This window comes from Prinia subflava, chromosome 21 (assembly GCF_021018805.1).
Source record: "Prinia subflava isolate CZ2003 ecotype Zambia chromosome 21, Cam_Psub_1.2, whole genome shotgun sequence".
NCBI lineage: Eukaryota > Metazoa > Chordata > Aves > Passeriformes > Cisticolidae > Prinia > Prinia subflava.
The window spans coordinates 279,187-292,456 of record NC_086267.1 but is presented as its reverse complement, the minus strand read 5'-3'; the positions used below and the strand labels follow the sequence as shown (position 1 = coordinate 292,456).

The following is a 13,270-nucleotide window of genomic DNA, read 5'->3' as shown; positions in this document are numbered from 1 at the left end:
CTGGTGGCACCGACCCACCCAGTGCCACCTTACCACCAGGTCCCAGTGCCATCCCCAAGTGGCACACAGGGTGGCATCAGGACCCACCCACCCTGGTCCCCTCACCTCCAGATGCCACCAGGTCCTCATCATCTGAGAGGTGCCGGTAGTAGCGCCGTCCCCGTGTGTCCCCAACGTGATCGGCCACGGTGTCCTCAGGGAAGGCGTCGGCCCAGACGCGGGCGCCGCCAGTGACCTGGGGGATGGGGCCACCATGGGATGGGGCCGCCCGTGGGACACGGCCTCACGGGTGCCCAGCCACGTCACCCCGGGGGGGGGACAGGGGTGGGGGCACGTGGCTATGTGGTGGCGTCACCGGGAAGAGGGAGCGGGATGAGCTCATCACACACCCTCCGCATTCCTGCACCTACCAGCATCGGGACCACTAGCACCAAGACGTGTGTAGGCACGGGGCATGTGTCAGGGAGCCCGGTGTGCACACACGTGTGCAGCAACACAGGAAGTGTGTGCACACGTTTACACTGCTCCACGTGTGCACTAACACAGGGACAGGTTGTTCAGTGACACGGGGACACGTGCACACTGCCACACGCAGGAACTGACACAGAGACGTGTGCACGCTTGCACCAGTGCATGTGTGTGCACTGCCACATACGTGTCCTGTCACAGGGGTGTGTGCACACTGACACGTGGCTGTGCATACGCATTTGCACACTTTGTCAGTGCAAAGGCATGTCCACACCTGGCTGTGCACACACGTTTGCACCACCACACATGTGCACTGATGTGGGGATGTGTGTGAGTTCACACCACGGCAGTCACCAACGGTGCACAAACACTGGCACCGCCACACCTGTGCCCTGACACATGCATGTGCCCCAGCTAGGTGTTTACCAGTGCCCACAGGTCCGTGCACACGCGTGTGCAGCGCCACTGGTGCCCCCGCCCCGGCCCCGGCAGGAATCCGTTGCAGCAGCACTTTGCTGTGCAAACAAGCGCCGGGGGATTAGGCCGGCGCTGGGGGGGGACGGGACATGGGGGGAACACGGGGGGACAACGGGGGGACGCAGTGGGGCACACGGAGCACAGATGGGAGGACCCAACACCCCAAGGGGTCTGTCTGGGGACGCCCCTCATGGGTGTCAGCCCAGCCCCCATGCAAGGGGAAACTGAGGCACGGGGCCGAGTGTGCTTGGGGAGGCCTCTGCTGCTCCCCACGTGTGCACTGAGCGTGTGGGTGCTCAGACCCCCACATCCCCACACGAGTATCCAGCATGTGGTGCTGTGCCATTGTCCCCATACATGGCTGCTCAGCCCCCACACCCACACACACGCACCGAGTGTGTGGGGTCTCTGCCACCACGTCCTTCAGCCGTGCAGCGAGCCTGGCCGTGCTCAGCCCCGGCGCCGCAGCCCCAGCCCGGCCGGCGGAAAGGCAGCTGCGTGTCGGGTGTCCGGCGGTGTCCGAGCAGGGTTGGGGACAATCCCCCTCTCCGGTTACCGGAAGCCTCTCCACGCCACGGCCCCGCACCCCCGGACGCCTGGGTCCCCCCCGGACACCCGGGTCCCCCCCGCTGCCGCCGGGGCACCGCGCCCGGCCGGACGCCACGGCCCAGCCGCCGCTCACATTTTCCACTCCCCGGCCCAAATCCTGCCCCGCACCCTGGGGAAAAGTGGGGGGAAGGGGGGCGAGGAAGAGAAGGTTGAGGAAGCACCACCCTACCCACCTCCCACTTCCAAACTGCACCCAGATGGGGGAACATCTCAAATCCTCCTATTTGGGTGTCCCCCGCCAATTTGAATGTCTGCCCCCGCCAGTTTGGATGTTCCGCCACTAAAATCTGGATGTGGCTCCTCAAATCTTGAAGCGGCCCCCAAATCTGGATGTGCCCCCCCCCCCCGTTAATTCCTCCGGGTGAGGAAGAGGAGGTGACGCAGCACAAGAATAATAACCGGGGGGGTTATTAATAGCAGCCCCCCCCCCTGCTTATTGTTCCCCCAAGGTCATATTAAAAGGTGTTTGCCCCCTTAAAAAACCCTCCTCCCCCCTCGCGGGAGTCCCCAAGGACTGAGCCGCCCTCAGTTTGGGGAGATGGGGGTCACCCCAGGATTTGAGGGGGCTGCCAGCACAGCTGGTGGGATGCTTGTCCCAGGGGGGGCAGAGGCAGCTGCTCTCCCCCGCTTCCCCCCCCCCCCACCCCCCACCGCCCCCGGGATTTGGGGGTGAAACAGCTGCGGGGGCAAAGCCACAGCCAGGCAGGCAGGGGGGCCCCAAATATGTGTCTCCCCTCCCCCCTCCCTCCCTTGCATTCCTCCCTGCTGGCATTGCCTAATTTATCCCGAAAGGGCTTGGACTGGGGGGGGCGATCTGGACGTTTTGGGGGTAAATAGGTTTTGGAGGGGAGACTTTTTTTTGGGGGGGGGGGTGATTAATTTTCGAGGGGGAGATTGGTGCGGGAATGATGGGTTTTTGGGGAGGGAGATGGGTTTTGGAGAGTGGAGGTGAGTTGTGCGGGGTTGATGGGCTTTGGGGGGGAAAATGGATTTTTAGAGGAAGGAATAAGGGGTTTTTTGAGAGGAAAAGAGTTGAGGGGGAGATGACTATGGAGGTGGAGATAGAGTTTTTGGGGAGGGATAGACAGATTTTTGGAGGGATTTTTTGGGGGAGTAATTTTTCTGCGGTATAACAAGACTTTTTGAGGGAATGTCGGGTTTTGATAGCGAGGGGGAAACCCAGGAGTCCTGGCAAGGACCCAGCGTCTGAGCTGACCTTCCTCCCCCCGCTTCCTCCTCCTCCTCATCCCAGCCGGGCCATCTTTGGTGATGGGAAAGAGCCGAAGGCGAGAGCCCATGTGCGCGGCGGGCCCGGAGAGTCCCCAAGTGCCCCCGAGTACCCCCAGGCAGCCCCATATGCCCCCAGGTAGCCCCAAATGCCCCGAGGTGTCCCCAAATGCCCCCACGTGGCCCCAGATATGACACGAGCCTCCCCAGCAGCACGGGGCCCCCAAAAGCGGCCTTGGTTGTGCCCCCCCTCATTGCGTGCCCCGGGCACACGAGTGTGCAAGAGCGCGCTTGCACGCAGGGAGGGTGTGCGTGGGGTGTCCCCCCCTTCCCCAGCCCTTTCCCCCGGGCAGGGTGATCTTATCGCACATTCCTGCTTCGCCCTCCCCTTCCCCCCCACCAAATTAACTCTTTGCAATCCTTGGGAGTGGCACCCCCGTGCCTCACCCCACGCCAAACCCCGTCCGTGGGCCGCGTGGGAACCCTCTCCGTGTTTGTAGGGGGATGCACGGCCCAGCATCCCGGCCAGGGGGGCTTATCGGGGTGCTCGGTCTGCAAATCCTCCCCCGTGCCTCAGCAGAATGGGGGACGGGGGATTGTAACGTGGGGATCTCCCCCTTTGTCCCCGCCAGTCCCCCTCAGACGTGGGTGGGAGCCCCACGGAAAGCGGGGGGGGCCGCGCTGCCAGCATGGCCCCGAGCACAAGGCCCCCTCTGTTCTCCACCCCGGGCACCCGCCCAACCCCAAACCACCCCCTGCCCCCCTCCAACCTCGCCTCCCCCCCCCATCTCGCCATCACCCCCGCACTCCACTGAGGGACCCCCCTGTAGGTCGGGAGTGCACAGCCCCACGGCGCAATCCCCCCTGCACCTCCCCGGGCGGCACCCAGAGGTGTCACCCCCTACCCCACTGCCCCCAGCAGGGTGGGGATCCCCCCAGGGGCACCCCAGACGCAGCGCCCCCCCCCCGGGGGTATTTTGGGACGGTTATTTTTAGGGTGACCAGCGCCACCACCACCCTTTAAATTTAGCTGGGGCGGGGGATGGGGTGGGGTGCGGATGGGGTAGGGGGGCACCCCAAAAGCAGGATGAGCCCTATAAGTGACCCCCACCCACGGCGGGGTGTGGAGGCGAGGAGGGGGTTGGACCACCATGGATGGCTTTATGGGGTGATGGGAACCATCCCCACTCTGGGGTCACGGGGGACCCCAATTCCCCAAAGAAATAGGGTGAGGTGATGAGAACCCCCCCGACTGGGGCCTCTACATGGAGGTCATGGGGACCCAAGTTCCACAGGGCTGTAGGGACGGGTGACCCTATGTACCCCCAGTCCCTAGGGGATCTCAAGTCCCACAGAAGACAGGCAGAGGGACCCCACACACCCCATTCCACATGGGACCAGGCATGGGGAGAGGGACCTCACCTCTCCTTTGGAGGGACACTGCAATTCCTAGATGGGACAGGGTGGGCCCTGGTGCCTCCACGTGACTCTGGTACGAGGGGGGGGGGACCCCCAGTCCCTTAGGGAGGGGGCAGGGTGCCAGAGATTTCCTGGTACAGGGGGGGACACCCCAATCCCTTAAGGAACAGGGACCCCCACATCTCCTTAATGTCCTGGGGGACCCCAATTCTGTGATAACCCTGGGATCCCCGCACTCCCTCTGCACACGTGGAGGGACACCCCGATTCCCTGACTGGCCAGAGCACCATGCTGGGGACTCCTGCGCTGCGGGGGACCCCGATTCCCTTCAGGCAGAGCACAACTCCTCCAACTCATTCAGGGGACCCCAACTCCCTCAAGGGTCCCCAAATCCTTCAAGAGACACAAACTACGTGGGGGACCCCAACTCCTACAAGGATCTCCAACTCCGGGAGGGGGGTCCGAACTCTTCTAGGGGATCCCAGCTCCTTCAGGGGACCCTAACTCCGTGGCACCCAAGTCTTTTAAGGGATCCCCAAACCGTGTGGGGACCCCAACTCCTTTAAGGACCCCAAGCACATAAAAGAATCCCCCCCCAATAAAAGAGGGCTCACAACTGCTCTATGGAATTCTCGCTCCGCGGACCCCAACTCTTGTAGGGGACCCCAACTACAAGGAAGTCCAACTCCCGGGACCCTGACTCCTTTCGGGGATTCCGGCTCCGTCGGGGGACTCCAATTCCTGCAAGGGACCTCAACTCCTTTAAGAGACCCCAAGTCCGTGGGTAGAGACCCCAGCTCCCTTCAGGTACTCCAAATCCTTCAGAGGTCCCCAACTCCTTCGCGGGACCCCAACTCCGGGGCCCCCAACTCCTTTACGGGACCTCCCAGCTCGGCGAGGGGACCCCAATCCCGTGCGCCCCCGGCCCCACTCACCACCAGGAGAGCCCCCAGCAGCAGCAGAGTCCCCAGCGCCGCCGGGCCCCGCCGCCCCATCGCGCTCCGGGCCCCGCCGAGATCGCTCCGCTCGCTCCGCTGCGGTCGCGCCGCCGCCCCGGAGCCGCCCCGCCCCCCTCGGCCCCCCCGACCCGCGGGGCGGGGCCACGGAGCGCGCGCCCACGGGGGACACGGAGGACACGGGGGACACGGCGGGGGGAGCGTCAGTGGGGACACGCGGGGGCGTCGGGGCGCTGTGGGACACCCCGGGGAACTTACACAGGGACACCGGGGGGCACGAGGGCACAGACGGGGCGCAGGGACACCGTGGGACAGCCCTGGGAACCCGCACTGGGACACGGGGATATGTGGGACAGCCCTGGGACACGAGGGATAGATACATGGGGGATACACGGGGGATGCAGGGACACCGTGGGACAACTCTGGGATCTTGCCCTGGGACACCGGACATCCCTGGGAACGTTTACAGGGAGACGGCGAGGACAAGGGGAACAACTCTGCAAATTTGCATTGGGACACGGGGTGTATGAGGACATAGGGTGACACCCCTGGGAACTCTTGCAGGGACACCAGGGGGAGACAGGGGTACACCCTGGGGCGCCGGGACACCGTGGGATACGGGAGGACACCCTTGGGAACTTTGTAGGGACACGGGGGGACACAGGGGGCAACTCTGAGACCTCATACTGGCACATGGGGTGTATGGGACACGGGGGGACACCCCTGGGAACTTCTAGGAGGGCATGAGGGTGCGTGGGGACATGGGGGTACATGGGTGGTCACCTCTGCAAACATATGGAAACCTCTGGACGTGTGGGTGCAAGGGGGACACCACGGGGCTGTGGGAATTCACACAGGGACACGGGAGTGTGTGGGGACACCGTGGGGCACTACTGGGAACTTTATGGGAACACAGGTGGGGGGGGAGAATGGGGGTGCACCCCTGGGAATTTTTACAGGAACACGGGGTGCAGAGCATCATGGAGCATCTGTAGGAACATTTACAGGGACACAGGGGTGTGTGGGGACATGGGGGGCACCTCTGGCCAGTTGCCAGATGACATGGGCAGACTGGAGCAGCTGTAGGAACTGTTATGAGGACACGGGGCAACATGGGAGTCACCTCTGGGACCTTTTACATGACAAGGGAGTGCATGGGAACACCTTGGGACACCCTGGGAACTTCTATGGGGACACTGGGGTCACCTCTGGGAACCTCTACAGGGTCACGGAGCTGTGTAGGGACACTGGAGAGGCATGGAGGACTCCTGTGGGAACTTCCACAAGGGTTCTGGGGTGCGTGGGGACCCCACAGTCCCCCAGGAACGTGAGGAAGTTTGGGAGCAATGGGGGACATGGCGGGGTTATAGGGACTCTGTGAGTAGCGGGGAGTGTGGGGGCTATGGGAGCACAAAGGAGTTATAGGAACTATGACGGGGCGTGGAGGAAGCTATGGGGGTACCAGCGATGTGGGGTAGAGAGGGGACTGTGGGGGCATAGGGGGGCTCTAGAGCCTGGGAGGTTGAGAGAATATATGGACACTGAGGTTTATAGGGTCTGTGGGGGGCATTAGGAACATAAAGTGATATGGAGGTGCTATAGGGGCACAGGGGGGCTGTGGGAGTTATTGGGGCACAGGACAATACAGAGGGTATATGGGGAACACAAGGAGCATGGCAGATATGGGAGGCTATGAGGGCACAGGGGTTTATAGTCTAGGGGGTGATTATAAGGGCTATGGGTTCTGGGACAGGGTTATATATGAGGGTCAGGGGGTTCAGAGTGGGCTACCAGAGGCATAGGATATGGGGGGGGCACAGGGGCTACAGGCTTGGGAGGGGGTGTATGTGGAGGCCACAGGGGCTGTGTGGGGGATATGGGGGGCACAAGGCTTGTTGAAAGGGGCTATGGGGCAAGTAGGGGTTATTAGGGGGGCTGTGGGGGCACAGGGGTAGTTGTAAGTACTATGGGGTCTGGGAGGAGGGATAAATGGGGCTATATAGTCCATAGGGGCAATAGGGGCCATATGGGGACACCAGGGGCATGAAGACTATGGAGGGCACCTGGGATGCTTGTAGGAGCTATGAGGGTCCAAGAGGAGAGGATATACGGGGCACTGAACCCGTGAAGGCTATAGGAGCCATATGGGCACACCAAAGGCACACAGGGAATATGGAGAGAGAGGGCTTGTCATAGGGGCTTGGGGGCTCTAGGGCCAGGGGGTGGAGAGGGATATTATGGGGGCAAGAGGGGCCTGAGGAGGCCACCAGGGGCACAGGGAATATGGGGACTATGGGAGGCACAGGGTGGTTTTGGTGACTATGAGGGTACAGGGGGTTGTAAGGGCTCTGGGAGGCACAGAGGTGACTGTGGGGGCTGTGGGGGGCACTGGGGTAATTGTAAGGACTATGGGGCACACAGAGAGGTGTAGGCACTATGGAGGGCACAGGGTTTGGGTTATCAGGGCTAAGGGGGGCACAGGTGCAGTTAGAGGGACTATGGGGGGCACTGGGGGCCCAGAAGGCCTGGAGGAGCATGGGGCACTCTAGGGGTACACACGGGGTACAGAGGCAGTAGGGACCAGCAGGGACAAGGGGGTTTGGGATCTGTACAAGATTTGCCAGGTGCCAGTGCCACGTCCCTCCAAGGCCAAGGTTAATGTTTAATCCCCTCCACCAAGACCCAGGTGGGCACCGGGTGCCCATTCCCAGGGGTGCCCTTGGGTGCTCCCGATACTGGCGGGGATTTAAGGCCGGCGAGTGCCCTGGACAGCCACACTTGAGCCATGGCTGCAATGCTGAGCCTCGTCCTGCTGCTGGTGGCCGGCGGTGAGGTGTCCCTTGACTCCCTCCGTGTCCCCAGGCTCAGGCAGGTGCCCAGTGGGTGACGGTGCCGTGTCCTGCAGGTGTTCACGCCGCGGTGCTGCCGGACTCCCGGGTGGTCAATGGGCAAGATGCGGAGCCCTACAGCTGGCCCTGGCAGGTGAGGGCACTGGGGCATAGGGGCATGGGGCAGTGGCAACCATGTGGGGGGACGGTGGCACCCAGCGGTGTCTCCCCCCACCAGATCTCGCTGCAGTACGAGCGGGACGGCACCTTCCACCACACCTGCGGGGGCACCTTGATCGCTGCCAACTGGGTGATGACGGCCGCGCACTGCATCTCGTGAGGGCACCGGGGCTGGGGGTTGCAGGAGGGCTACAGGGAGGGCGCTGGGATGCAGGGATCTGTGCAGAGAGCTGCATGGAAGGGATGAGGGGTGCAGAGATGGGTATTGGGGTATAGAAATGGGTGTTGGATACAGGGGTGGGTTTGGGGTGCGAGGATGGTGCAGGAGGGAGGGCAGAAGGGCCTCAGAGTGCAAGGATGGGTGCATGGAGGGGTGCAGGGTGCTGGAGTCAGTACAGGAGGGGTGCAGAGGGGCTCATGGGGGTGCAGGGAAGGGTGTAAGAGAGGTGGGTGTAGTGGGAGTTCAGGGTGCAAGGGAGCACAGAAGGGCTGCAGGAGGCGTGCAAGGTACAGGGATGGGTGAAGGAGGGGATATGGGGTGCAGGGATGGGTGCTGCAGTGCAGGGATGGATGCAGAAGGGTGCAGGGTGCTGGGAGGTGCAGGGACAGAGCATGGAGAGTGCAGGTGGGTGCTGAGGTGCAGGAGGGGTGCAGGGGAATGCAAGAGCACAGGGATGGGTACATGGAGAAGGTTCATGGTGGTACAGGAGCGTCCTGGGTACAGGAGGGATGCAGTGGGGTGCAGGGAAGGAGTCCTGAGTGCAAGACGGAGTTCTAGGAGCAGGGAGGGCATTCAGGGTGCAGAGAGGGGTTGCCACATGTGTGGAAGGAGTGCATGGATGGGGTGAAAAGTGCAAAGTGGGTGCAGAGATGACAGCAGGGCAGGATCACAGCAGGGCGGGAACTCAGAGGGCAGGGAGTGAGTTCGGGCGCAGGGTGGGTGCATGGGGAGGTGCAGAGAGAGGGTTCAGGGTGCAGGCAGGGGGTTTGGGTGCAGGAAGAGGTTTAGGTGAAGAGAAGTTGGAGTTCAGGGTGCAGAGAGGTGGATTTGGGTCGCGGTTTGGTGCATGCAGAGGTGCAGGGAGGGGATTTAGGGTGCAGGGCAGAGCCTTTGGCTGCGTGAAAGGGTCCTGGGTGCAGGAGGGATGTTGAGGGAGGGCTGCACCCGCTGACCTCCCCCTTTCCTGCCAGCAAATCCCGCAAGTACCAGGTGGTGCTGGGCGAGTACGACATGAGCGCCGGGGAGGGCCCCGAGCAGCGCATCCCCGTCAACTCCGATGACATCTTTGTGCACCCCAAGTGGCTCAGCTTCTGCGCGGCCTGCGGGTGAGCGGGGTCCCTGGGGGGCTGGGGGCGCCGTGCCCCCCCCCCGGCCGCCCCTCTGACCCGTGTCTCCATGCGCAGCAATGACATCGCCCTGATGAAGCTGCAGCGCCCGGCCGCGCTCTCGGCGGAGGTGCAGGTGGGGCGGCTGCCGCCCGCAGGCTCCATCCTGCCCAACGGGTACCCCTGCGTGCTCAGCGGCTGGGGACGGCTCACCAGTGCGTCTGGGAGCGGGAGGGGAGCAGAGGCCGGCGGACACAGAGGGATGGGCGGGGAGCTGGGTGGAGGCATGGAGGAATATATGGGGAAATGGGTGGGAAGATGGGGGGAGGGCTGGGGGATGGAAAAATGGGGGATGGATGGGGAACTGGAAGGATGGCTGGGGAGATGGTTGGGGAGGTGGGTGTAGGGATGGATGGAGGGATGGTGGAGGGTTGGAGGGATATATGGGGAAATGGTTGGGGAGATGAAGGGAGGGGATGATGGATGACTGAGAATTGGTTGGACATAGGGGATGGACAGAGGATTGATAGATGGGGATGGGTGGGGAGATGGAGGGCAGGATGGTTGGGGAGATGATTGAATGGATAACGGGATGGGGAGGTAAAGGAGGGTTGGGTGGAGGGATAGAGGAACACATGGGGAGATGAATGGGGAGGTGGAGGGAGGGTTGGAGGGATGGGGGGATGGAAGGATGGAAGAATGGATGGAAGAATGGATGGATGGATGGATGGATGGATGGATGGATGGATGGATGGATGGATGGATGGATGGATGGATGGATGGATGGATGGATGGTGGATGGATGGATGGGTGATGGATATGGGATGGAGAGCCATGGGCAGACCCTGGGGTGCTTTGATCCCACAGCTGGGGGGTCACTGCCGGACCGGCTGCAGCAGGCAGAGCTGCCTGTGGTGGACTATGAGCACTGCACCCAGCCCGACTGGTGGGGGGCCCTGGCAATCCGCCAAACCATGATCTGTGCCGGCGGTGCTGAGAAGGCTGGATGCAATGTGGGTACTGCGCCGGGACGGAGGGGGGCACATCCCAGGCCCTCTGTAGTGCTGACCCTGCCTCATCCCACACCTCAGGGCGACTCTGGGGGCCCCCTGAACTGCCAGGCTGAGGATGGGACCTGGGAGGTCCATGGCATTGCCAGCTTCGTGTCGGCCCTGGGCTGCAATGCTGCCAAGAAACCCACTGTGTTCACCCGAGTGTCTGCCTTCGAGGACTGGATTGCAGAGGTGGACACAGGCTGCCAGGGTGGCAGGGAATGGGATATTGGGTTGTCAGGGTGCAAGGGTGCCAGAGAATTGGGATATCATGGGGTCAAGATGACAGGGAACTTGGGTACCATGGTGCTGGGGAATTGGGATGCCACATCAGAGTGCTGGATGCCAGGGCAATGGGGTACCAGGGCTCTGGGATGGTGGGGTACCAGGGCACCAGTGGGAAAAAGGGACAGGCTGCTGGGCTGCTGGGGTGCTATGGTATTGGTGTACGAGGTTGTTGGGGTGCTCTGATGCTAGGGTACCAGAGGATGGGGCTGTCAGTGTGCCATGGTGCTGAGGTACCAGGTGTCACAGTGCCACATTGCCATGGTAAAAGGGCTCTGGGGTGCTGGGATCCTGGAGTGCCAGGGTACCAGGCTGCTGGGTGTCAGGAGAGTGGGGTGCCAAAGTGCCAGGGCATAGATGTGCCACAGCACCAGGGTGCTTGGGTATCATGGAGCTGAGGAAAAAGAGCTCTGAATTGCTGGGATGCCAGGACAATGGGGGCAGAGGTAGGGAGTCAGGGCACCATGGCACCAGGTCTCTGAGGTGCCAGGTTGCTGGGCTGCCAGGACAGTGTACCAGGGTGCTGGGTTCTGGGGTGCCAGGGAATTGAGGTGTCAGGGTGCTGGGGTGCTACGGAACTGGTGTATCAGAATACTGGGGTGCCAGGATGACGTAATGTAAGTGTACCAGGACTCAGGGATGCTGGGGCATTGGAGTGCTGGGGTGCCAGGGTAATAGGGTACCAGGGCTCTGGGCTGCTGGGGAGCCGAGGGGCTGGGCAGTGGTGTGTCAGGCTCTTGAGGCGTTGGGATGACATAGTTCTGAGGTGACGGGGTGCCAGGTTGTTGGGTTATTAGAGTGTTGGGGGGTCAGGGTGTTGGGGTTCCTGTCCTCCTGTCTTAGGAGCTTCTCCCTTCCAGACCATGAGAGACAACTGAGCGTGGCAGCATGCTTGTCATCGACCCCCCAGCCTGGCACTAGGCAAATAAATCATCAACAGCTGGCACCAGTGTGTCCCTGTGCTGGAGAGGGGTCTGGGGGCAGCAGGGGCTGCACCATTACCAGTGGATAGAACTGGAAGCACCCAGATGTGCCCAGTGTCATGGGAGTGGACACCCAGAGATACTCAGACACAATGGGGATAGACACTGGTGCCCAGACACCACAGGGATGGGTACACACAGGTGCCCAGATGCCATGAAGATGGCACTCTCAGGCATCCAGATCCCATAGGGATGGGTATCCAGGTGCCGTGGGAATGGGTAGCCTCAGACATTCAGGTGACACAGCGCCAAGCACCCCAAAGTGCCCTGTGCCATGGGCATGGGCACCCTGCTGCCAAAGGCACCCCAAGACACATCAGTGAAGTGGCTCTGGGTGCCCTGAGGACACAGGAATGGTCCCAGTGCCATGGTGACAGGCACCCAGTGACATCCTGTCCCCCCACAGGGCTGGCCCCCCCCGAGGCTGCAGGACAGCCCCCTTGGGGTGCCCCAGGGCTGGATGCCCATGACCGTGGCCCTCCTGGCCTGGCTGTCGCTTTGCAACCGCCGGCACCAGCGCGTGACCAGCGAACAAAGAGCCCTTTCACCGGCGCCCCCGCCATGACCAGCACCCTGGGACCCCCCAACGGGGCACCCCAGGGCCCTCCCCCCCCATCCAGGGACACCACTACCAGGGGTGCTGCAGCACCCCCCAATTCCTGATACGATCTGGGTGGAAAATTCCAGCACTAGGGCTGTATAAGTTTTATGGGCCCCTTGTCACCATGTTCTTGGGGACCTTTGCTCTCCCGGTGGTGGCCCTGGTGTCGCCTGCCCCGGCAGCCCCTCACTATCACCGGCCCTTTGCTCCAGGGGAGGGGGAGGCTGAGCTCCCCCAACTCGTGACACCCTTGCACAAGTTGGGGCCACCTGGCAGACACCCAGAGTGGCGGAAAAGGTGACCCAGCCCAGCACAGGGCATGAGGGTGGGGGGGCACCAGCCGTGGCCCTGGTGCCATTGGCGTGAATTGTTGGCAGGACAGCACTGGATGGTGACACCTTTGGTGTGCAGCCACTCTGGGGTGGCAGTGGGGTGCAGGAACAGGAGTGTGGCAGTGACAGAGGGCTAGTGTCGGGCTGTGGGACTTGTGTGGGGCTGTGGGACTGGTGTGGCTGTCATGGTACTGGTGTGGATGCTGTGAGGCTACCACGGGTGCTACAAGCATGGCGTGAGCACTGTGATACAGGGGGTACATGCCGGGCAGAGGTCCCGTGAGCCTGGCATGGGTGCTGTGAATGTGGGATGGGTGCTGTGGGCATGGGATGGGTGCTGTGAGAGAGGGATGGGTGCTGTAAGACTGCCCTGGGCAATACAAAGCATGATGTGAGTACTGTGAGCCTGCCAGGGGTTCTGTGAGCAGGATATGGGTGCTGTGAGCCTGGCACGGATGGTGCAGTCCTGGGATGGGCTCTGAGAGCCTGGCATGTGTTCCACGAGTGTGGGATGGGTGCTGGAGTGT

The 13,270-nt window shown here is 62.4% G+C and overlaps 2 protein-coding genes across 4 annotated transcripts in view; one reads left to right on the top strand and one right to left on the bottom strand.

The window, feature by feature from the left end:
- Window positions 1-5,264, bottom strand: part of HSPG2 (heparan sulfate proteoglycan 2) — a 40,706-nt gene extending 35,442 nt beyond the window's left edge. For 2 of the 3 annotated variants that reach the window (XM_063417519.1, XM_063417520.1), the window contains exons 1-2: window positions 5,136-5,210; window positions 106-235 (exon numbers count right to left, since the gene is read on the bottom strand). In XM_063417519.1, the coding sequence (XP_063273589.1) occupies window positions 106-235; window positions 5,136-5,195 (190 nt within the window). In that variant the 5' untranslated portion in view covers window positions 5,196-5,210. Of the gene's footprint in view, window positions 1-105; window positions 236-5,135 lie in introns of all 3 variants that reach the window. The other variant, XM_063417518.1, reaches the window with a different exon arrangement.
- Window positions 5,265-7,791: 2,527 nt separating this feature from the next.
- On the top strand, window positions 7,792-11,772 carry CELA3B (chymotrypsin like elastase 3B). Its single transcript, XM_063417331.1, has 8 exons — window positions 7,792-7,984; window positions 8,062-8,138; window positions 8,223-8,320; window positions 9,356-9,490; window positions 9,569-9,705; window positions 10,358-10,503; window positions 10,582-10,734; window positions 11,688-11,772. The coding sequence occupies exons 1-8, from the start codon at window positions 7,942-7,944 to the stop codon at window positions 11,703-11,705; spliced, it is 807 nt and encodes a 268-aa protein (XP_063273401.1). The 5' UTR covers window positions 7,792-7,941; the 3' UTR covers window positions 11,706-11,772.
- Window positions 11,773-13,270: the final 1,498 nt, after the last annotated feature.